This window comes from Anas acuta, chromosome 5, assembly GCF_963932015.1.
Source record: "Anas acuta chromosome 5, bAnaAcu1.1, whole genome shotgun sequence".
Lineage (NCBI taxonomy): Eukaryota > Metazoa > Chordata > Aves > Anseriformes > Anatidae > Anas > Anas acuta.
Genome location: NC_088983.1, coordinates 22,998,105 through 23,022,228, shown reverse-complemented (window position 1 = coordinate 23,022,228; position 24,124 = coordinate 22,998,105). Strand labels below are relative to the sequence as shown.

Sequence of the window (24,124 nt, the reverse complement as noted above, 5' to 3'; positions counted from 1 at the left end):
GCGTTCCCGTGCTGCAGGGCCCCTTGGCGCAGCTGAGGCAGGGCAGCAGAAGGCAGGCTGCACTAATCACCTGCTGCTGGAAGGTTAGGAAGTGGGACAGGAAGGCAGCTGAAGTGGAATTTTAATTGCCTTCCTTTCATCACAAACAGGGCTTGCTTTGGATGTCCTGCTGCTACTCTAATAGGACACACTTTGGCCTCAGCCTGCAGCTCGCAGGCATGGGGCTCACGGGCTTGGGGTTTGCTCAAAGGCTGGCTGAGGGCTCCTCCAGCAAAACCAACAACCCAGGGTTGTGCTGGTGCTGCACCAGCTGGCTCCCTGCCCCTCCGGCTGGCAACTGCCATCCCCGCAGGATCAGGATGCGTAGCCATGCCTTGGCTGCTGTTCTCAACACAACGTATGGGATTAAACCACGGGGGAAGGAAAGCACGTGCGCAAACAGCAGGCTACGAGCTAGCACTTAGCCTGAGGCACAGTGAATCAGGATACACTAACTTTGTAAGGGAGCACAGCAGCTGTAATGCCTTACGGTACTCCTGCTGTTCACTTGGTGAAGGTGATCTGAGCCTTGCTTTACTGCACGTGGCTGAAACTCTGCTTGGTCTCAAAGCATCCTGCTTGTTCACCTAAAGCTAACATCTGGTGTGGCTATACAGATGCTAATGAGACACCCTAGACCTTTGCTTTACTTGGAAGTGCCAGGAGGTCGAGACACAGTTTGCAGTCCCTCAACTATCTGGGGAAGGGATGACTCTGTAAGATGAGGAAGAAAAGCGAGTTCATATTCCCGTGCCCAGAGGCTCCTCAAGAATCTAAAAGGATGTGGGCTAAGAGGGAAAGTCATGAGAATTCAATAAAACAAAATTGTTTTGTTAAAAAACACACACACAAAAACGGATATCAGAAGTAAACAGTGAATTTTTCAGTGATAAGAGGTCAGAGGTGAACGCTAAATGGCTACACAGTTATGAGGCACATGGAGATGATGAGTAATGCATAGCCTTATGAATCAAAGAAAAAAAATGTGGGGTCCCAACCAAGGGGAGTTGGTCTCTGAATTTCTAACAGCTGGTGATAGGGTGCCACTAAAAATTTATGGGGATTCAGAACAGGGGTGGACAAATTCATGGAATTAAAAAACAACCAAGGTCTATTAAGCAAAATGACCGCTGCATTTGACTCAAGACATCTTTTGGCCACCAGCTGCTTGCAACAAGGAAAGCATTTCAGGGAAGTAGCAATATGCTTGTCCTTCTCTTCACTCATTCTTTCTAGTTACCAACTCTTGACTACCGTAAGCATCCGCTGGTTTAGGTGGACCTATGTTATGTCCCATTTGTCCCTCGCTGGTGTGTTTTAATCATTTGTCTTTGTGAAACTTCTAAGGGAAAGTCAAGCCACAAATCAAAGAGGGTGAAATCCCCTAGTTTAGGTTGCTACTGAAACCGCTTTGAAACATCATCCCAAACCTACTTCACTACCAGTACTATAAGAACAGAAGTTAAAAACCAAACAAAACAATGGCAGCAAGTTAAAAGTAGTTGGATGTTTCCAGCATGACAAGGCCTGATGCAGTTTACCCTAGAAGACTTGGGGTAAGAAGTAACAACCAGCACACCTGTATCTTCTAAATCAAGCACAGCTTGTATCCTAACTCCTGTCTTTGGTAGAGTATCTGGTCTTAATATTAAGACCTGGGGCACTGCTTTATAGGATATTTTTGTTAGTAAATAAGGGAAGGCCTAATAGAGCTTTAATGAAGCCAGTACTTTTCAGTATAGAAGATAATATGATTGATAAAAGTTTAAAACAACATACAACACCACCAGGGCTTTAAAACCCTTACAAGACAAACGTAGAGTTGAAAATGTTCTTGAACAAATAATCCAACAGAAAGAAAAAAAGAAAGAGACCTTTCGAATGAGGATAAATTTAAATTGTGATGGAAGAGAATAAAAGCTGCCTGAACAGGCTGGTGTCTGTAGGTATTGGGAAGAAATCTTCTCACATAGCATTAAGAAAGCTCCAAACGAGACCCTGTGGCTTTGGTTTGGAGCTCAGCACTTCAAGAAAGCTGTGACTTACCTGGAGAAACTCCACTGTTGGGCAATGAGAACAATCTGAGGTACAGAGGCACAGCTTCTAGGGAAAGCCTGACAGCCTTGCATTTGTTTAGTCTAGAGATGAGAAGATGGGGCAGGGGGGATAGGGAGTGGGGAAATAAGGAGAGCAGTGATAAAATTCTGCAAATACGTGAGAAGTGGGAGCAAATAAGGAAATAATATGCTCTCCATGACCATTGCAGATAAGATACAGTAGGCTTAAAATAAAGCAGGAAAGACTTAGGTTGGCTGCTAGGAAAATATGTCTCCCTGCAAGACCAGTAAAGCTGAGGGATAGGGTGGCACCTCCGTCACCGCAGCACTTTAAGATCAGGAGAGAGCGAGACCTGTTGGTGAGGCATGATTTGCTCAGGTCCCCATGTACATGATTTCTGGTGGGCCCATCTAAATCCTTTTTCTGTGGTCCTCCACCCAAGGTGCAAAGGTCATGATGGCAGGGGGAGGACTTTCTCCTGGCACTTCAGAAACCTGTGGTGGCCCTGTCAGGGCAAGCCCCTGCAGGACAAGCCTGCGGGGCCCACTGTGGCAGGGGGATGCAGGCTGTGGGTCTGTGTGGGGCCGGGCGAGGCAGGGCTGTGGTCCCTATGGCCAAGCCCCCATGCGGGGTGAGAAGAATAGCTGACATACTTTCAGGGACCTGGAACAAAGCAGGGGATGGGCCTCACCAGCTGGGCTCGTCTCTGGCATTTCCAAGGGGCAGCTGGCCACGGCAAGCAGGGGAAGGAGGGTGAGAAATTCCTTTCTCAATTGCGAATGTGTGGGACCATCCTCTGCGGGAAGAGAAGGAGCACAGCCCAGCCTGTGGACACATTTGACAGGGTTACCATGGCCTGGTTTTGCATCCCCAAGGCCGCAGCTCAGCATCTCCCGGTGTAGTGTTGGTGCAGGTGGAGCAGAGGCAGCACCAGGCTGGGCGCCAAGCAGGGCCCACCTCTGGGCTCAGGGACAGAGCAAAGCCCAAGGCACCAGGTCGTGATGCAAGATGCTTAAACCAGTGTTTGTGCCATGGCCAGCAAGGCAACAGCTAAAAAAAATAAAAGATACAGCCAATGGAATTTCTTCCATTTCTTCCACATGCTTCAGTTTTAAGTTTAGGCCCAAGCACTGTCACAAACATGTGTTGCTGTTTTCTAGCCTAAGGCCAGACATTAGCAGAGGCCTGCTCTGCTCAGCTGCATGTCAGCTGCACAGGAGGTGGCACAGCCGAGCCACCTGAAGCTCCACACCAGGCTGGCAACCCAGAACAAGTCAGTTCAAACCATCAAGAAGCCCTGTGTGTAAAGCAGCGAGCAAAGACGCAGCTTGAGACTTTGCCACAGACTTGCTCTGCTCTTGGGTGGCACCTGCAGCTCTGGTGCCTCTTGCCCTCACCTGCAGAACCGTGGTGGCAGTTCTGATTTCCACATCCTTGCCCCATGGGATCTCTGTACCACAGGGATCAGCACCCAGCACTGCAGGGACCTTGTCCTGCAGAGCTGAGCTCAGCCCACTGCCCCCAGATTGGGCTCCAAGCAAGTTTTGGTGCTTCAGAAAACCAGAAGGGGACTCACCGTGACGGAGAAGCCTTCTTCTAGAGGAGACAGCTGCTGCTGCCTAGCAGGGGCCAGTGAAGGCGCCAGGCAGCTGTGGAGCAGAGCCGTGTGCCGGAGTCCCAGATAAACCTTGTCAGATGTGCAGCCAGCACACAGCAAAAGGAGCAAGAGCAAAGGAGAGGAAACAGCTGGAAATAGCGAGAGCTTGGAAGTGGTCACAATTTATGCAGCAAATTAACGGCCACAAAAAGCTGTGATCCCTGGGAAGCTTTGCTAATCCCTCTGCTATCATTAGCTTCTGACTGTGGAGGTTGTTTGCCAAATCAGTTTTCCAGCTGGGGTGATGCTTTTTTTTTTTTTTTTTTTCTTTTTCATCTGCTCTCATGCTCAACACCTGTTTTCAGCAGCGTGTTTGTGTAAGGTCTGAGCACAGAATAAAACCTGGCATCAGGGCTGAGGCACAGGTGGTGCATTTACTTCTCAGCAGACTCTGATAACCTCACGGGGGGTTTCCATCCCTCTGAGCAGAGCTTCACACACCCTGTCACTGCAGTGGCAGGCTCAGGATAGTGTCTGTTCCCTGCAGTTCTTGCAGCCCTCTTCTGCACCCCTCTGCCTCCCATTCCAGGGATGGCAGTTCCTGTCATTGCTATTAGTTGAACTTCACCAGCACCTTACAGCTCTTCTGTGCTCGTGGCATGGCAGACAAAGGCCATTTCCCACCAACCTTTGACACCAACCAAACCAGGAGATGGGGAAAGAGAGGTAAGTTAATAGACATGTGGAAGAGTGATGTGACTTGCTGAAAGTCACACCATAAGGGACTGGCAAGGCAAAGAAAATATTCCTCTTGCTTCTTACGCTGTGGCTTCATCTACAGGATGGGCTATACTGACCCCAGGCCCCTGGCTAGTATATGAGCTACATCTGCATCTCTCCACTGCCGCTTCCAGAGTATGGAGCCTTGGGATGGCCCAGAAACACAGGGAAAACAGAGGCTGCAGAAGCACGGACCTAAGGTGAAATGCTTAAATCCCTTTGAATGAAACATGGATGTTTTGCACCAGACCTGCACGCTTATGTATGTGGGGCTGCCTCTGGCTGCCAAGTTGAAAGCCCTGTTGTTTCCAAGCATCACAGACCAAACTGGCAACAGCAATCTTTATTTGCAAAGGATGCCTATAATACATTGGGTTGGTGTTTGTTTGTTTGGGGGTCGGAGAACAGCTGGATGGACAAAGCCTCTACATTCAGTTACGCACATGTTCATGCACATACACAAGGTCCCCGTCCACAGCATCACTCACCCCTGTTCTCCAGCTGCCACAATTGTCACAGACAATAAATAGCGCATACAAAGGAACCACATAATATAACACCCTGGGGATGGACAAAGCTTGTAAAAAACACGAGCTCTGAACTTTTTGTAACACCTCACAGTTCAAGAGTTGGGATTTGAATCACAGTTATGAAAGCATTTGAAAGTGTCCTGCTTTGCATCCCTCTGCTGCCATGCCTTCTTCTTGGAAATGGGAGCATCAGAATGCCATCAGGTCAGGAAAATCAGATTCCTTTGAGCATTTGTGATCAGCTGGAAATCACTGTCTGCAACATTCAGAAGAGGCTGCACGCATCTCTGCTCTTCCAAGTGTGCCTGACACCACCAAATTCAAGTTAAGGAAGCAAAGTCACCAGGTTCCTTGCAATAGAGCTGTGGCCAGGGACCCACAGCATGCAGCGCTCAGTGAAGTGTCGTCACGCTCAAACAAAACAAAATGTTCTGGCAACATAAACTTCAGTCCTAACTGAATGACATCAGCAACACATTCATGTATAAAGTGCTTTATTGCAGTCAGAATAAAGAACTCTCTATCAAATTTTGTAGAAATTAAAAAATTATATATATATTATATTAAAAACACAATAAATTTAGGGAAGGGAAGTTAAGAGATTCATTATTTAAATAGCAATGAGCTGGACAGAATCTTTGATGGCATATAAAAATAAATGCTTACTTAATGTCTACTTTTCTTATGGTGCTCCGCAAAGCCTTCTGCTGTGTAAGGTGCTTGTGTGAGGAACAACGCTGCTTCTTGTTTCTCATGCTCCAGGTCATGTCTATATCTTCCAGACCATAAGGGCAGCCAGGCAGAATAGCCACTTGGCTTTCAGATTTTAGTGGGGACTTAATGCAAGAAATGTTTCTACTTGCCCTTGGACAGGAACTACATTTATTACAGAAATTATAGGTTCATTTTTGGGGGGTTAGACTGGTTGATGTTCCCAGTATTAAAAGGGGGAGGATGCAATTCCTGGGTAACAGTCCTTATTATAAGAGCACTTCCTCAGCGACCAGCCAGTCTAACAAATTGGCTGAGCTACTGAAAGCCTCTTTCAAGAAAGACTGTTTGCACAGGCACTGCTTCCATGTGTGGGTCTAGTACTGGTCACTAGGAACATACAGGTGGTTGTTTTACAAAGGGCTCTGGTGGTAAATAAACTTCTCTGAGAGTCCTCTGATGTTTGTGGTGATCTGCGGTATGGGAGGAGATGCTCTGCTGGATGACAGAAGGCAACAAGCTCGTCCTTCCACAGCCTCAGCCACTTGATTTGTTTGCTTCCAGTACAAACACCCCAGTGTCTGCTGGTGAGCCTCCTTGCAAGTCCCAGGCTCCCAGAACCCACCTGCCATTATCACTGCCAACCCCTCTTGCCCACCTCCTCGTGAACTCTTTATAAGAAGCTAGGGAGCTAATGACCACTTTTTCTAGGGAGAATGTAATGGTAATGAAAATTTACCAGGGTCTGGGTCACCATTCATGCCCATTTGGTTTTAATCTTCCTTCTTGTTTTTTACATAATACTTGTCATTTTTGATTGCATGCATTTTGGAAAAGGGGCTGCACCTGATTATGTCTTGATAGTACCCATAACCAGGTTTGGTGGCTACGAGTATGGAATAACAGCTAAACAAGAGTAACTCAGCAGTAACTTCATTAATACTTTTGTTCTGCCAATAATGAAGTCCTACGTACTGATGACCATGGATGCAATATTCTACTAGTGACCAAAACAAAAGGATCAATAGATACTTAATTTATATAAGATAGTCCTAAAAAGACTGCCCAAGGAGCTCTCTGACTATGGATGCTCTCTCGTGCTGGAGAAGGCTACTGAAATAAGAACAGAATTAGGACAGGGCAGTCAACCCAAGGCCATCTGAACTGACACAGACACTTTTTGGTCTAACAGTGTTCTGCACAAAAGGCATGGAATAAACAACTGCCTTTGTTGAAACTTCTAGTTTAGAAATGACTCCATTCAGTTGCTTGACTTACTCTTTTATTTCCTCTGATTCATAAAGCTTGCTAAATGAAAGCAGCGAACAGCTTCAGCCATGTTCAACTACTGAATGTCCAGAGATAAAAGTGCTCAATTCTGTTTCTCTGTGGGAAGTTTGGGAGCTTGAAAGCACCCCAAAATAGAATAGGAGAAACTGCCAAGGATCTATGAAAAGCTGGAAGAAAAAAACAGGCAACACCAAAGTGTCAGTGGAGAGTGTCACAATCTGTAGACACCGTGTATTGATATTATGAACCATTGTGTTCCTTGCTCATTTGGAGCCACGTTTGCTTGCCTGGCAAGCCTGGAGAGCAGCAGGATGTGACCAGGACTTGCTTTCTCTGGGCCGCCTCTTGTGGAGGATTTGGGCAAACAGCATGGAGAAGGATGAGAGGTGAGCAGCAGACTAGAAAGGGGACAATGCTGGGTGCTCCTAGTGGTGACTTGTCCCCATTTGCCATGAGGAACTTGGCTCAGTGATTTTTGCTCCTCTCCAGCAATGGCTTGGCTGCTGTGGGAGGGAAATGTAGGACTTTCTGCTGGGCCATGTTACAGTCACTCCCAAGCATGGAAACCCACTGGGGAGCCGAGATGCAGAGCAGGGCTGGTGGTGGGCCTTGCACCAGTGCTGCCACACTGCTCCCCTGAGCTCTGAGGGGGTTCAGTGCAGCCCTGTGGCATTTCCCCATGATGATCTCCTTCTGAGGTCCACCTTCATTCAAGATCTGGCCCAGAGTGCTCTCTTTGACAGCTAAAACCACAGAGGCAAGGTGATCTTGCCACGGGAGCCCACACAGCCATCCTTTTGCCTTGCATACTCCCAAGCTCTGCTCGCAAGCAGGCCCTTTTCCCCTGACACTGGCCACCACCTCCTGCCCCCTGCACCTCAGCTCTGCACTGCCCACAGGTGAGTAGCAGAGGGGGACCTGCCCCAGGTGGCACAGCAGAGGTGACACACTGACACTCCTGTGCCCTCACAAATCGAGACAAGACCCTTGTGCTCCTCGCAGCCCCACAAGGAGCCTGCCAGCAGGGCTGGGGCTCAGAAAGGATGCACGAGCGATGGTTCCAGCCCTCACAGCATGGGCCGGGGCAGGACCTGTCAGCAGCTGGGTGCACAGTGGCCCCATGGCCTCGTGTCTCCTCCCATCATGGCTGCAGCTAGTACTCCTTGGCCTCCTGCAGCTGGGAGAGGTACTCCTCCTCGGCCGGGTTGTCGGCACACCGCTGCCCATTGTTGGGCGGCCGCACGGCATGGTACCGGCTCCAGTCGCCCTTGCAGAGGATCCAGGGCAGCATGTCCACCTTGTAGTGCAGCTCTGGGGAGAACTCGGTGCTGATGAGGTTGGGGACGCCGGCACCCTTGCCCCGGGTGATGAGGCGGGTGTGCTCGTCATAGCAGCAGTGCTGGGCCGCCAGCGTTGTGCTGTCCAGAGAGAGCATGGAGCGCAGGCAGAAGCGCGCCGTCGGCTTGTAGATGTCCAGGCGCTCCTTGGGGCCGCTGGCATCCCGCCAGCGGAAGCTCTTTCCCTGCCGCTCATCCCGCAGGTTGACAGCGCTGTAAACGGCCTCCAGCGGGTAGGAGCAGGGGCAGCTGGGCAGGTCCGTCAGCACTTTGCTGAGGTACTTGGTGAGGAAGTCGCTCTTGCAGTTCAGCCACTTCTCGCAGCTGTCCACATCTGGGGGAGAGGCAGTGAGAGGGTGAGGGCACGAGCATGCCTCTTTGCCCCACCACCGCTCGCCAGTCCCACCAGGAGAACCCTCAAACCCTTGGCAAAGCCACCAAGCTCCCTAGGAGGGGAAGGACAGCAGCGTCCCACCATGGGGCAGCTGCAGGAGTGTAAGCCTCAGGCTGGCTTCAGCCAGTGTGCCATGGAGTAAGACCGTGTCCACCACGTCCTAGCAGGCTGTGAGAGCCACTGGGCATCCCAGCATTGCTGGTTTCTAGCACCAGCCTGCACACAGCAGTGACAGGACTGAGGTTTGGACCTGGACCCAAGAGCCCTTGGCACTGCCCTCCCCACCAGCTGCATCTCCCCACAGGGTTTTGCATGAAAGCACCCAGGCCCCAGTGTGAGGGGCTTACCCGAGTTGAACAGCTCCGTGGTGTTGTCACTTCTGAAAGGAGTCTCCTCTGTGGGGAAGACCATTTCTCCCTCTGCTCCTTCAGAGGGAAATAAAAATAAAAAAAATTAAAAAAAAATTAAAAAAAAAAAAAAGAAATGAAAAGAGATGGGCTGAATCTCAGGTTTCCTTCCAAAGTGCACCTCTCCCTCCACTGCTTTGGTGACAAGGCTCTGTGTCTGTGAGGAGGGTCCATGAGGAAGACATGCAGGACAGACTGGGCCAAGAGGACCCAGGCCCAGGGCTTATACAAATCCCAGCGGATGGAGCTGGGTTTCTGTAAGCTTTGGGACTGGATTTCAGACTCCCTGTGAGAGAGGTGCAAGGAGTTGCATGTGGAGCTGGGCTCCAGCTCCACCACCCCTGGGCTTCACACAACTGCCTGTGGAGCCATGAGGCCCCACCAGAGCTTCTTCATAGAAACAAGCACCCACATTCGTTAGCCCAGAGCACATCCAACACAACTAGCTCTTGAACCATGAGCAACACCCTGGAGAAGATGGATTTGACACTTGAAATCTGGGCCTGTTCCTATTTTTGGGAACAAGGGTCTTCTCACTGACCTGTTTGCCATGAATGTCCCTGCCCTGGGCACAGCCTACTCCCTGTGCCTCTCTCCCTCCCCATGGTGCCCCAAACCCAGCTGCAGCAGGGGAACAAACCCACACTGGGATGGGACAGTGCCCCAAGGGTGCTCGAGCACCGGGATGGCTGGGGGCTCACCAGGGCAGCGTGGCAGGTCGCAGGTTCTTGACTCTGTTGCTGTGCAGGCATAGCCACAGGACCGGGTCCTCTTCTGGTTGCCGCTGCCACAGGTGACGCTGCAAGGGGACCACGGGCTCCATTCTTCCTCATCTTCATAGTCTGCACATGGCATGGGACAGGCAGAGAGGGATGAACCTTGCAGGAAGTCTCAGCAGGAGGGGAGCCAGCAGCCACCCCAGACATCCCTCAGCTCTGTCCTGCCCCTGAGATGCAATTTATGGGGACACAGGGCTACCCCGAGGTGTCTGGCTACATGGTGCCAAGGGACAACCCTGCCCTTGCTGGCAGCCCCCAGGCAAAGGCTCTCATTCTCACAGCCTTGCTCATAGTTGTAGTGACCTATCTGGGCATCACTGCCCATCCCCGTCCTCACCGGACCTGCCTGACCCCACAACCACAGCGCTGCCAGCAAAAGCTGTCTGCTTACACACTCATGGATGGGAAGCTCCAGGAACTGTGCTGTGCTCCCCTGACCTGCCCACCCACTGGCCCCCGCGTCTAACCTCTGCAGTACTTCTGGGAGATGCTCAGGCCTGCAGCAGAGGTTTCTGGCTCTGGTGTCACCTCAGAGAACTGTTACAAGGGCAGCAGCACTCACAGCTAAGCATTTGCACCATATTTCTAGTCTGAACATGTCTGCTGGAGCCCACGCTTTGTCTGATGACACACAAGGGAAACTCCCACTGTGAAGCTGGCGTGCCAGGCTGCTGGCAACCCCAGCCAGGTGCTGCCCGTGCCCCCCGGTGTCCCTGCTTATTTTCTAACAGGAGCTGAGCACAAGCATGCTCTGGTCCTCGGGTGCCCATCCTACAGTGAGATAGGGCTGCAGTCAGGCCAGGCAGGGGAGGACAACGATGGTTTGCAGGCCAGGTGCTGCTGCTCATGCTTGAGAGGACTCACCATAATTATATTTTTCCTTAAAGATCCAGTTCTTCTGCCTAGCCCACCGCTGGTCCCAGTCACCTCCTACTCCACTGAGCATGGACTCCTCCTCCTCATAGTCTGCTGTTGTGTAATCTTCCTCCTCTTCCTCCTCCTCTTCTTCCTCCTCTTCCTCTTCCTCCTCCTCCTCCCTGTCCCCTACATCCAGATTGTCATCCTCTTCCTCCTCTTCCTCCTCCTCCTCTTCTTCCTCAGTGGGGTCAGTGTATTCCCAGAAAAGAGGCCAGAAGAGGTCCTTGTGGGACAGCCACTCAGACGATGTCAAGGACCAGTCATTGCTCGTCTCCTTCAACAAGTCCATCTCCATCTCAGCCTGAGGATCGTCCACTACTTCAATGGTCACCTGGAAGCCAGACACAAGGCAGAGCAGTGAGACAACGACCCTGGCCACAGGATGTCCCCTGGCACAGGGACCACCTGTGTGCTGACTCCACGAACACCAGCACGAGAGGTCATCTCATCTGGAGGGGCTGAGCAGGGGCGAAGCGGGAGGTGCTGCTTGTGGCAGCTCAGCAGGCTGGCCAGGGGTCTGGTGGTCACCCAAACAGCGGAGCCACAGAAATAGACCCTGCTTTCAGAAGTTTTCCTGTCAGGGACTCAAGTCAGGCTGTGGAGCCCAACCCATCCCGCCCAGCCCTGCTCCCCACCTGGATGTTGGGGTTCTGGGCACTAAGGTCGACGTTGGCCAGCCCGGGCAAGCTCTGCAGGTCCAGCACGAAGGGCAGGCTCTCCTCCCGGCCGGCACCGCCGGGCTGGGGCACCGCCGGGCTCCTCGCCACCTGCTGAGCAGCTCCACGACGCCGGTGCCGCCGTGGGCCCGCCTGCCCGCTCCGCCGCAGGCCCCGCGCCTTGCCCGATGGCGGCAGCTCCTCGTCCCCAGCAGCACGGGGGTCAGACGAGGCAGAGACCTGCAGAGGGAAGAGGCTGTGAGGATGGGTCCCTCGCCTGCACAGGCACCTCCTGAAGGTGGCTGCTGCCGAGCAAAGGGGGGAGCTGGCAGGAGATGGCAGGGACCCTTGACTGCGAATGGCTGGGCTGGCCTCGTGTCCCCACGTCCCTCACCTCCATGCTGGCGCAGAAGGGCGTGAGTCAGAGGGATGGAAACTGGAGATGGGAACAACTGGCAAAGCCCTCCCGTGGCACGGGTGTCTCTAGGAAGGCCCCTGGGGACCTGTGGCTCCACACGGGGCACAGAGGTGCCCAAAGCCCCAACATCTCTGCCAACAGCGTCTATTTCTGGCTGCCCGGCTGAAACCCCCTTTTGTTCCCAAGCTCTCGCCCTCTGCACCAGCCCAGACGAGAGCGGCGAGATTAACGAAGAGCGCGGCGTGCCCCTCCCCACGGGGGATGCGGAGAGGCATTTCTACCTGCAATTAGAGCCAGATGGTTTGGGGAAGGACTCCCCTCCCTTTCATCCTGATCACTGGAGCACTTCAAAGGCAGCTGGAGCCCGGCCAGGCTCTCATGAGCACACACAGCCTGTCCCCAGCCCTGTGCCCGCACATCAAAGCCTGCGCCCCCCTGTCCCTGGGGGAGGGAAAAGAGCAGCAGGGACACTGCTGGGCCCTTGGCTGCTGACCAGAGCGGGCTGGCTGCAGGGCAGAGCCTGTGACAGACTTTACCAGATGGGCCCTGAGGAGAGAGGGCTGCGGGAAGCAGGGAGGTTGTGCCCAGGAGGAGCCTTTGGGGCTCCCTTCTCTCATCCAGCACCGCAGGGTGCAAGGCAAATGGGGCAGAGACAGAGCCCTCTGCTCTCCCTGTCCAAGTGTTTTTGGGGAACAACTCACGGGAAGGATGCTTGGCTCTGCCCCAGCTCCTTGCCAGCTCTCCTCTTGTGTCAGGCCCTTCGTCACAGTACGGTGGGGCATGCTGCAGTAGGACACCCCAAACCTTCCCCATGCTGCTCCTGGACACAGCACAGAGCTGGTGCCTCCTGGGGGAGAGGAACATCCCAGTGCAGGCCCTTCCACGGACACAGGGGGACAGCCGGCTGTGTCCTGGGCACTGGTGAGCACTGGCCACACAGCACCGCTCGCTGGCACTGGGTTTGCTCCCAGCTGCATGTGCATAACGCAGCCCCTGTGCATGCACGGCCAACAGCACACTCAGCCAACAGACACTTGTGCGTAATTTGCAACAAGCTTAACAGGGCTTGGTAAGCTCGTTTCACAGATGACCCAAATTTAATACACATGGAAAGTGAGGTCTCCTCTAGCAATGAGATCTGAGCTCACCCAAGGACGTCACAGTGACTGAGCCAGGAACAGACTCCAAGTCTCCAAACTTACCCTCAGTGCCTAATTCAGATTTTACGCCCAAACAAGCTCAAGAAATTCAGAGTGCTGTTCCCACAGGGAAAATGTAAAACTGCCACAGGGGAACTGGCTGTGAGAGTGTTACCAGGCGGGCAGAGCTCCCTTTGATCCCAGAGCCTCTGGGGGCACAAAGTCCCCTATGTCTGCTCTGGGTGGCCCCCATGGGTGACCCCCACTGAGCTGCACCCCTGGCAAGGAGCAATTAGTTCTCCATTTCACTTCCAGCAGCCCCCATGCATGCCTCCAGCTCTTCCACAAAAAGCTTCCCGGCCCCATAGCTGCTGAAGGGCTGCCACTACTCACGTGGGCTCTGCAGGGCAGGGTGTCCCAGGAGTAACTCCTTTGGTGACAAGTCACTGCAGCGGGTACCCAGCCTTCCCCTCATCCCAACACGTGCATCGCTCTGAGGCTTTGCTGGGTGAAAACTTGGCCCTACATCAGAAGATGCCCCTCCTGACTGCAAAAAGATGTCCCTCCACGACACCCACCCTCCCCTCAGCCCTGCCGAAGCAACAGCTGGATAAGGCTGTCAGGCCTGGAGCTGAGCTATTACGGTGCATTAGCTCACAAAAAAAGAAGAGCTTGGCTGTCTGGAGTGAAAATGATCTGAAGGCTCTGTTGAGGCTTTGCATGGGGTTTGTGTGCATGAGGTCACACACAGCTTCTCCTCTCTGGGCCAAACCTGGCCATCAGTAAACCACCGCACGGTCAGCAGCTCCCCTCTCCTTCCACCACCAGGAAGCACGATTGCCACCACACGCCAGAAGCAGAGAGCACGCTGCCTGGAGCCCTTCCCAAGCAGTCCAGGCTCTCCCGCATGTAGGGCCACCTAAACACTTCAGGGCACAAACTCAGCAAAGATGTTAGGAAGTGGAAGGAACTTGTCAGCAATTCACACGGTGCCAGGCCTGTTTTGTACAGGAAAGGGGTAATGAGGTGTATGGGAAAGGTGTAGGGCAAGGCCACGCATCTTTTCTATGGAGACTAAAGGCTGATATTTTCCCATTTCTAGTCCGAACACCTCTATTAAAGTTGCTTCAAAATCTGAAGGTGACAAAGAGAACAGCTGCAAAACCATTCTAAGGGATAGAGAGATTTTTCCAGTGAAAGAGTTGTCCAATTCAATTTGTTTGTCAGGTTAAAAAGATAAAGCAATGACTTGATTTCCTGGTCCTTTAAGGAAATAATCCATCAGGCACCAGGGACTCTTTAATCTAGAACAGAAACACATAATGGGAACCAACATTTGTGAGTCAAAGCCAGATAAATTCAACTGAAAAATAAAGACCATGCTTTTAACACTGTAGGTGACTAACCACAGGAACAAGCTAACAAGGAAAGTGGCAATATCTCTTGTGGAGACAGTCCAACACAAGGTACCATCAACGCATATGTACAGCATCTGTGCTGTGGAAGAAACTTGGAGATCTGATTATTTCCTCTGGTCTTAAAATATGCAGCTTGGCTATAAACTTCTCTGAGACTCTGAACTAAGCCTGTGTTAAGAAACCACAAGAATGACATTCACACACCGCAGCTCTGACATAAAAATGATTAGAGATGTGAGATCTCAGACCCTACAGCACTTTAAAAACCTGAAAGCATCAACAGATCAGTCCCTGTGCTGGGCTGTCCTATGACAACCAGGGACACAACTTTGCTGCCACCAATAATCACTGATACATGTCCTCCCCACACGTTCTTCAGCATCTCTGTAGGCACTGAAAGCTGCCAGGGCTCAGCACGTTAACCCACTTGCAGCACTCTTTGCAGCTCCACGCATCGCGGAGCGGAGCTGCTCTTCGTTATGGGGCTAAGCCCAAGCCAAGCACGCTTGAGTCAGCTCCCCGGGGAGCGAAGCATCGCCGCAGCCCGTGCATCGCTTCCACATCTGCCCTGAGCCAATTAGCAGGAACATAAACTCGTTTAGCTTGAAACCTGGGCACATGGGAGTCAGGTCAGAGGCAATGTCCAGGTTGTGCTTTGGGCTCGTTAACACTGCAGTGAAGAAAATGATGTGTTTGCTAACGGCTGGTGTTGCACTGTGGGCTGTAATTATAAGGAATGTGTTTTTTTCTTGCTTAATCATTACTGCTTGTATTGTTTCTTTTGAATGGCTTTACTGAAACAAGAACCCAACCAGAAGTATTTATCATTTCCTGAACAGAGTCTACACAAGTGTCTTCCTACTCTTTCCTCCAAGCTCCCTCCAACACTGTAAAATCCACCCTGCACTCTGCTGCAAACTTGCCTGCTTATGGAGCAGTAAACTACAAAGCAGAAATTGGGACTTTTTTTTTTTTTTTGTAAATAAAACGTTTCCCTCCGTATTTATACAAATGAGCTGCAAAGATCTGGAGAAAACTTTCCAAAATTTTTTTTTTTTTTTTTTTTTTTTTAAGTTTCAGACTGAAACCAGGCAGGAACAACTCCAGGACAAGCTTTTGATATAAAGCTGCCAAGCACAGGAGTGCAGGCTGATGGATTCAAAGGGAAGCCCATCCTGGCTGGAGCAGCTCCCAGGCCTCAGTCAGGGCATCTGTAGAAAGGCTCAGAACAGCTTTTGCTGGCCAGAGTGGGTGAAGGGGGGAGGTTATTACGTTACTAACAAGTAACACTCTTAGGTCTCCTTAAAATAAACATTTAACAGTAGGGAACATCAACATATTCCATCTTATTCCATCAGATTCAACATGCCACTCTGCCTCTGCAATGTAAGGCAGGGGACACCTCCAGCTCCTCTTCTTCTGCCTCGGTGACAGACACCACCAGCAAAGGGCTGTGGTGCAGGTAAAGCCCAGGACCGAGATCTCCCTGCTGCTCCCCTCACTCGTCCACCAACTCACACAAGTTCTTCCTTTGTTTTTGTTTTGTTTGTTTTTTGAATAAAGACATGAGCCAAAGACCCTTTACCTTTTGGGAGAGCTCTGCAAGTGCTTGTGGAGTAGATAAGCCACTGGCTGTCGTTCTGCTGTGGGCAGATCCTGTTTATGGCAGGCCAGTAGGAGCTGGCAGCAAACCATGGGCTGTGTGGGTCATTGTTACACCCCCACGATTATAGTTTTCACGCAGTTATCAAAATACTTCAGATCATGAGGAAACACTCTTCTAAATGGCCGCAACCCCATCGTCCCGAGCAGGGAGCTGCAGGAGGCAGCATCAAAGGCTTCCTCGTGTCTCTCAGTTATTTCACGATTGCGACAGCTGCAATCTCAAAACTCTTTCCAAGCTCTGGGACTGGGCTTTCTCGGAGGCACAGCCGGCCCCGGCGTGGAAGACAGCACAGTACGGAGAACCACCAGCACGCAGCGCTGCGAGGGGCAGGGACACGGCCTGGTTGTGTGCGAGGCCCAGAGCGGGGCGGCTGGGGTGCCCTCGGCGCTCCTCACCACACGTCCACAGCCGCACAGCCCACACCCTGCAGCAGGCTCTTCTGCAGGCATCTGGACCTGAAACATGCCCATGGTGGCCTCAGCCAACTTCCCAGGCTTCTCGTGACATGAAGAAGCCAAGACCTGAGCAAGGTCCCCCTAAAGGCTACCATGGCTCAGCTTCTCCTCCCCTCCTGCCTCCCTGGAGGGATGCAGACAAACCCCACCACACGTGGCGCAGCACGGCGGTGGGTGCGGGACCAGGGCCCCACGGGGACCATGCAGAGAGGGGGACAGACACACAGCCGTACCCTCTGGTGCTCTCAAGCAAAGCCCCTTGCTCAGGCACATGTTTTCTGTTAACATAGTTGAGCTGTAATACGCGTAAGCTCTTAATGCATCTGCCTGAGTTGCTGTTAACTTGTTCCAGCTCTAAAACCCACGTGCTCCAGTAACCATTAACTTGTCCCAGCTAATGATGTACATTTGTCAGCCTGCACACCGCAGCCCTCCAACTGCTCCAGCTGCTGCCTCTGCCACCACTGCAGCCCGGGCAAAGCCGTGAAACCAAAACCCCCCAAATGCAGCAAAGCCAGTGCCCCCCGTCCCTCCCACCCCCCACCCAATGTCCCATGGCTCCTGCCAAGCTGCCTGGGTTTCTTTTTCCCAAAGAGAGAAATCAGAGGAACCAGCCTAAAGCCAGCCACCCACTGCAAGGGAAGACCCCAGCCATCACCCTGCATCATCCCCAGACCCACCAGCACTTGTCCCAAAGCATGCACTGCCGTGGGATGGGATGGAGGAGCACCTGCAGGGCAGCATCCCCTTGCCAGGCTCTTGCCGTGCTCTGTCACACAATGAAGGCTGCCCCAGCTCAGGATGTGTTTGCAGCCCAGACCGGGCCAGCCAGCAGCTTCTAGTCCCCGGTGCGAACCCCATCACAGCGACCAGGCTGCGTGCAGCTGGATCCTGGCCTTGCATCTGTCCAGCGGTGCCAGAGACCAGCAGAAGGCGGCAATAGCCGGGAGGAATTTACTGCATTTTGTTCCCTTTGAAGCTGTGTCCTTCCCCTGGAGACTAAAGCAATCCACAGCCGGTGCCCTTCACACCGAAGCCACCCGGGACTCGCAGGCATGTGGGTCACTGTCCTCTTGGCGTCATCTCTTAAGTACTGACCAGCTTCTCAGATAAGCCCCAAACAGCTTCCCAGAGGAGCCCCAGGAGTCCCAATGCACAAGGAAGGCACAAAAACTGAGCAGCTCTGAAACACACCGTGCAGCCTGATGGTTACAGCTGGCCGTGTCAAAGCACCTCATAGCCTAATGAAGGTGCCCTGCAAAAAGAAATGTTCTATTAATAACGATGCCCTTGTGTTTTTACAAGCTTCTGTCTGAAACAGAAACATTCTTACACAGAAACACTGCTGCCGTCTCTTCCCTGCTCCTTGGCTACAAGCTCCAGCATTTTCAACGAGAATTGAGGCCGTGCTCAGGAGGCTGGAGCAGTGCACCTTGCTGTCATGACCACAGATTTCCCTATGGGAAGCGTCCAGGTGTCTGGCCTAGGAATTATCCTCAGTGGAAGAATATTTCTCGATGCCATGGGAAGCAGAAGGCTCCATTTCCCACTCCCTGCCCCAAGACACTGCCACAAGCACAGCAGCTGTACCTCCCTGGTGCACGCACCACACTGCCTCGCTTCTGTTTGCAGCTGGGCTTGAAGGGACCGTGGCTGAGGCACAATCTTCCCACCTGATCTGTCTTTAAGAAGGTCTGCAAGAGCCCGACACCCTTCCCCTATCCTGGCTGGTGCTCAGCCCCGGTTTCAGCTGCTGGGGAGCTTTTGGCCGCTGCTGACTGGGAGCAAATAAAGGGGAGCGCTTCCCAAGGGGTGCCTGGCTGACTGGGAACGGCTGCTCCAGCTGGGAAGCCAGAGGGCCGGGCAATGCCCCATGGAGCGATTTCTGCCTAATCCCTTCCCTTACATGTGCCTTTTACAGGAACCCCTTTGATTCCCACAATGGGACCGCAGCAGACCCATGTGTGCGGTGAGAGGGGAAGGAGCCCCCTCGTCGAGCAGCTTCCCTACACCCGCTCCCCATTGTTTGCGCTCCTGACTCAGCCCCAGGGCGGGAGGGTTTTCAACTGTGTTGACTAAGATAATTTGGCACTTCTCAAAAGGAAATTTGCTACAAAGGGTAAAGTACCTCCCCGCGCACAAAGAGGCCCTTTCAGAGCGGAAGGATGCTTCAGTGCACGTTTTGTACCCGCAAATCCGACCTCCGCCAAGGACAAAGCCAGGGACAAGAACGCTTAATTGCTGAAGAAATGAAAAGGTAAAAAGCACATCCGCAGGCAGAGCGACTCTGCTACTGACCCAGCCTCTGCTACTGACCCAGCCTCTGCTACTGACCCAGCCACACTGCACAGCCCGGGGGCTCCCCGGCCCAGCAGCCCCCCTGCAGCCTCCCCCAGCATCCCCGGCACTTGGTTTTAAACTTTATTTCCCTTTGCCACTCTCGCTGCCCATGCAACCAGTAAATAATAAGCTCTGTTCTCCCTCCCTTAATTCTCACGGGCCAGGCGCCAGCCCCGCCAGGTGCTGCGGCCAAACGCGGCCCTCATGCAAAGCCTGACGTTTCTTTTGTTGCCGTCCCTTACCTCTTATTCGAGCAGCCGGCTTGCAGCCTCAGACCAGGGGAACCCCAACGGCAAGCCCTGGCCTGGATTTCCACCTTGCAGGCCCCTGGCAGCATGGGGGGCAGCTGGCAGCCCCCGGTGAGCCCACTGGAGCCAGGTTTGGCACTGCGGCATGGTGCTACTGCTGGGACGCTCGCTACCAGCGCCAGCACTGCTGTCACTGTTACTGGTATTTCTGTGCACAGCTATTTAAGTGGGTGTATCTGAATGCAGTTTTAATCCCTTCCAGTGCTTGCCTTTCTATCGTGCTAGAGCATCATTTATTTTGTATTTACTGGAAGAGCGCGAGAACTGGTTTGTATCACCAGAAAGAAGCCAAACATCTATTAGCAATGCTGAAAGCCAGTATTTTGAAACCCAGGGAGTTTATCAAAACATATTTTGCATTTAAACGCTCTGACTTCATAAATAAACAAAGCATTAAGCAATGTGAAGAGCTGTCCCTTGTCACACAGGGGACGCAAGCTTTTCCAAGCACTGTTATCCAGCTGTGAAGAGCTGCTGGCCTGTGTCACCGCCTGGACCTGCTGCATGTCTGCCCAAGTCAGAGAGGGATGTATCTGGCCTGCAAAAGCACTTCCGAAAGCCCTGCTGTACACTTGTCTGCTTCTTTGGAGCCCCTGTAGCCTTCTGAAACGCAGTCAAGAAGCCCCACAATTAATGGATGTCTTCTCTCGTTAGATTTTCAGTCATAGTTTGGGGAGAAAGTATTCAACTTTCAGTTGCCTTTTCAACTGCCAAAGAGACTGAAGAAATAAAAAATACTTTTGCTACATCTGTTGCTTGTGCTGGACTCAGGTAATTAGGGCAAAGCTTTTCTGCACAGTATCACAGCAGAGGAAATGCAAGTGCTTGGTCCTTTTGTAAAGGCTGGAAGTGGCAGATCCTTACCGAAGTACAGGGCTTTGGGACATAGCCACAAGGCCATCACCCACAGACAAAGCATGCTTCCTCAGTCCTTCCTGCAATTAGAAAACTTTCTAACTCAAAAAGTTGATGATAGCCTTAATGTTTTTAATTTTTCTCGATTGTTTTAGTACAGAAGGGCAACTGCGAGGCTCAGTACAGCTTATAAAAAAATCCCATTAAAGTTTAAACAGGGGAAAAATGTTTGCTTTAAAGAAAGATGCTAAATTAGAGTAAGTGAATGTTAGGTAATTGTTTAATCGTTTTGATCGTCTATCTGCTCTGCACCGTCACTTCTTTGCTTCCCCAGGCCCCCTTCCCTCTGCCCACATCTGCAGGGCATTACCCATAACGTAACCAATACTCCAGATGTGGTTGCCCTGCTGCCATAGAGACAGGACCTATCAGCTTTGCAACATGAACCATCTGTGCATATGACCCAAAATCACTCCGGCTTTTTTTTCTAACCACCATACTGCTGCGCTCATGCTGTCCGCTGGGCTACTCCAAATTCGTCCCCACATGCACCAGAAACAGAGGATTTCCTCCCAAAACGTGGCCAATGCATGCAATGATGCCTGCTGCCTTCTGCCCACTGCATCAGCTGGACGCCCGAGCCCGGAGGGGTGCACAGAAAGGAGGAACGGGAGCAGTGACAGACCCTGGGAGGAGTCCTCCATCTCCTCATCCTTCTTGTTCCTGGGCTGAACCACCGCCCTGCAGCCCGTGCCTACAAACTCGTTTGATGTTTGTATTTCTGCAGGAAGCGCAGGTCCCGGGGACAGAGGCTCTGCTGTGTACGCACCGATGTGATCTTTGGCCCGCCGCACAACGCTCCCCATTCAGAGCCATTTACACGCCGGTGCTGAGAGCAGCTCTCCCCACTTTCCACGCGGCTGCAGATGTCGGATAAACACCAGCCCGAGGCAGCCCTCAGGGTCCTGCCGCGGGGACTCCGTAAGGTGCTGGCTGTCCCTAACCATTGCTCGTGGCCCCTTCTGCAACGTGGCCGCGATCATTGTGCAGATTTCAGGCGTACACCCCTGCTCTGCAGCCCAACAGCTGGAGCACGTCCAGCCTGGCATCTCCCTGGTGGCGTCCTCGCTTCTGCTTGGAGTTTCCCCAGAAGCACCGAGGTGGCGTTGGCAGTGCTGTGCCATGCAGCATCCCCGCGGGTCCTGCCTGCATCTCCCGCTCCCCGCAGCAGGCAGGACACAGCCCGTGCCCCTCTGCTTGCCGTCGGGCTCCCCGTGCAGCAGATGCGTTCCCACACTTGTTGCTCTCCTGCCGTGTTGCGAGGAGCTCGGTGCGCCCGGCGGGAGCTGCCGGAGTCGCTCCCGGGGGCTCAGCCGGTGTCACCGTGCCCCGGCAGCCCTTCCAGCGGCAGCATTCCTCAGGGGGCATTTGGAGCCCAGCCCTGCCTGCCCAGCTTTCCAGAGAAGGGCTCCAGGACGGCGCGGCTCGCCCCAAACACCCCGGGCTCCCCTCCCCACCCAGGTGAGGGTCCCTCCCCGGGGGACCCCCCCCCCGACCCCCGCCGCCCCCTCACCTCGGCCAGCTTGGGGCTCCTCTCCCTCGGGCTGCTGCCGCGCTGCCTCCTGACGGGCAGCCCCCTCAGGGCGGCCAGCAGGGTTGTCAGGAAGACAAAGCCGAGGAGCAGCACCACTTTCCCCCTGACCAGCGGCATCCCGCCCGGCTCGGGCTCGGGCTCGGGCTCGGCGCGCACCCCGCCGGGCACGGCCGGCCGCCGCCGGGGCCGTCCCTTCTCGGGAAAGTGGGAAAAAAAAAAAAAAACAAGGCAGAGAAATAACCCCCCAAAAAAAGCGCAGGGCTCCCTCCCACCGCCGGCCGAGCACGCTCGGGGCTCGCCTGCCGGTGCCGCCGATGCTGCGGGCTGGCTGCAGCGCCCCGTGTGCGGGCGGGGGGGCCGGGGGAGGAGAGGGCTTCGCCTCCCCACCCCCCGTGCTAATCCCGGCGGCAGCCTCATCGCCTTCCCTCCTCCCCCACCGGACTCGCTGCTCCCCCGTTCCGCCGCCGGGCCGGGCCCGGGGCTCTTTGTTCCGCTCCCCCCCGGCGCCGGGGGGGGACCCCTGGGGGCCGGGGAGCGGCCGGGGCAGGCCCGGGCCTCCCGCAGCCTCCCCCGGGCACGGCCCCGGGGCTCGCCAAAGGGGGCTCCAGGCGCCGGGCCCGGCCCCCAGGAAGGGTGCGGGGCTGCTTTTGGGGGGCAGGGGGGCAGCAGCCCTCCGGGGAGCAACCCCTTGGGGAAAGGAGACGAACAAACCCCCTCGCAGCCCCCGGGGCCCTGCCCGCACCCCCAGCCCAAAGCAGGACCCCAAACTCCTTCCCTTCCCTTCCCTTCCCTCCCCAGCGCTGACATCTGCTGCGTGCAAACTTGGGGCCGGGACAAATGGAAGGAAGTGTTTCAAACAAGCCCCAGACTGCAAGACAGATGTGAGGTCAAGCGTCCCATGCGAGATGGATCAAGGAGCCCTTTCAAACATTTTGTTAGCAGCATGACAGCTGATAAGTCTGACAGCCACTGTACGCACTGCCCTGCCGGAGGGAATCCCCTCCACCAGCACCCAAGGGCAGCAGGCGGCTCACGGAGCTCCCCTGGGTGCTGCACACCCGGAGCAGTCCCCTCTGCACACCCACCTCTCTGCAGCAGCCACCCAGCCCGTGCTGCACTGGAGATGGATGAGAAACAGCCAAACACGCATCTCACAAGCAGAAGTTCCTCACTTGGGAGTCCTAGGACAGAGGGGGACACGGATCTGAGCTCTCACACAGGCTATAGCTCTGCTCAGCCCCAGTGGTGCAGCTTTAAGAAAAATCACAACAGAACTTTTATTTTTAAATTCTTTATTATGCAGAACATAGAATATATTTGAATGGATTTTTTTTTTCCCAAGCAGTTTTTTTTTTCTCCAGTGTTTTTTTTTTTTTTCTTTACATGCATTGTTACCTTTTTAAAGCCAATGTACCATCTGTTTATCTTTTCCCTGCCCATAGAGCATCCGACTTCATGTTAATCCCCAGTGTAAAAAAAATTAGACATCTGGCATAAAATATTTTGGGGGGAGCCCATTTAAAAATTTTATCTAAAATGTCTTATCTACAAAAAAATCCAATATATTATGTACATTATAGCAACACAGAGGCATAGGAATACAGTGCAATTCAAGACTAAGTGCTGTGACTTGGTAATTCTGCCCAGGGCTTGTGGAAATGTGGGCCACCATTGGCTTTGGGACTGCTAACCGAAAGCCTCAGGCTCCAACGTTACTCTCATCTCTCTCAAACTGTCCTGAAGTCACTGTCGGAAGGCTGGAGATGCATTTAGCTTAATATACCGTTAGGGGGTAGCAGAAATACTGTCTGGACAGCATGAGATTTGGCAAAAAAAAGTTAATGCTTTACAATGTCCAGATGCTTTGGTGCACATTTCACTTAGCCAAGGGTATTTTTGGAACTGCACCAACCCCTGGCGTATTCAAGTGAGACCTGTTCACCTAATGTTGAGAAAATTAACTTGCTAGCTGCCACTGCTTTGAAGTCCCTGACCCTCTCAGTAATTCTGCTTTCAGCAGCCCAGGGACCAGTTACCAACGTTTGCTACATAGGAACATCAGTGCAGAGCTGCACTATTTCTGGCCTTCACATACAGGCACCTCTCCTGCTCCTCAAACAGCTGCTCGCCAGGCTCAAACGCAAACAGAGCCGAGCAGCAGTACGTATTGCTTAACTGCCAGCACAGGGTATTCTTCCGTGGGCTAAAATCCACTGCATTCTTCAAGGTCAGTTTTAATTTCAATTCTTCATACCAAGAGTCACAGTTTAAGGCCTTCGACACACACCACACTCATCTCCTTCACCCAGCCCCTTGCGGGGACGTAAACACAATAGCTCCAATGCCTGCACTAAACACTTCTCTTCAAAGCTAATGCACAGTACCTCGTCACACAAACACCGTGTCTGTGCTTTCAATTCACATCCAAATCTTTC

General features: G+C 53.1%; 1 protein-coding gene and 2 long non-coding RNA genes across 4 annotated transcripts; 1 reads left to right on the top strand and 2 right to left on the bottom strand.

Moving 5' to 3' along the window:
• Positions 1 to 2,916: 2,916 nt before the first annotated feature.
• On the bottom strand, positions 2,917 to 3,924 carry LOC137858164 (uncharacterized). Its single transcript, XR_011097539.1, has 2 exons — positions 3,674 to 3,924; positions 2,917 to 3,147 (listed from the first exon to the last, which is right to left on the bottom strand). It is a non-coding gene; the product is annotated as an uncharacterized lncRNA (long non-coding RNA).
• A 161-nt stretch (positions 3,925 to 4,085) lies between these two features.
• Positions 4,086 to 5,662, top strand: LOC137857045 (uncharacterized). Its single transcript, XR_011096960.1, has 2 exons — positions 4,086 to 4,420; positions 4,536 to 5,662. It is a non-coding gene; the product is annotated as an uncharacterized lncRNA (long non-coding RNA).
• Positions 4,803 to 22,388, bottom strand: ISM2 (isthmin 2). Of its 2 annotated transcripts, none has more exons than XM_068683086.1 (6): positions 21,669 to 22,388; positions 11,476 to 11,736; positions 10,787 to 11,171; positions 9,845 to 9,985; positions 9,084 to 9,161; positions 4,803 to 8,676 (listed from the first exon to the last, which is right to left on the bottom strand). In XM_068683086.1, exons 1-6 carry the CDS (start codon positions 22,104 to 22,106, stop codon positions 8,159 to 8,161), a joined length of 1,821 nt encoding a protein of 606 aa, XP_068539187.1. In that variant the 5' UTR covers positions 22,107 to 22,388; the 3' UTR covers positions 4,803 to 8,158. The 2 variants fall into 2 exon arrangements, with proteins under 2 accessions (XP_068539187.1, XP_068539188.1); XM_068683087.1 differs by lacking the exon at positions 21,669 to 22,388 and adding an exon at positions 11,891 to 15,413.
• Positions 22,389 to 24,124: the final 1,736 nt, after the last annotated feature.

What these genes read in the sequence shown, in the direction of transcription:
- ISM2 (XM_068683086.1), bottom strand. Translation starts at nt 22,106, where the DNA reads ATGAGGCTGCCGCCGGGATTAGCACGGGGGGTGGGGAGGCGAAGCCCT. An exon ending in CCCAGAACCCCAACATCCAG is followed by an intron (nt 11,172 to 11,475) that starts GTGGGGAGCAGG and finishes TCTGGCTTCCAG; the next exon opens with GTGACCATTGAAGTAGTGGA. An exon ending in TAAGGAAAAATATAATTATG is followed by an intron (nt 9,986 to 10,786) that starts GTGAGTCCTCTC and finishes TGCCATGTGCAG; the next exon opens with ACTATGAAGATGAGGAAGAA.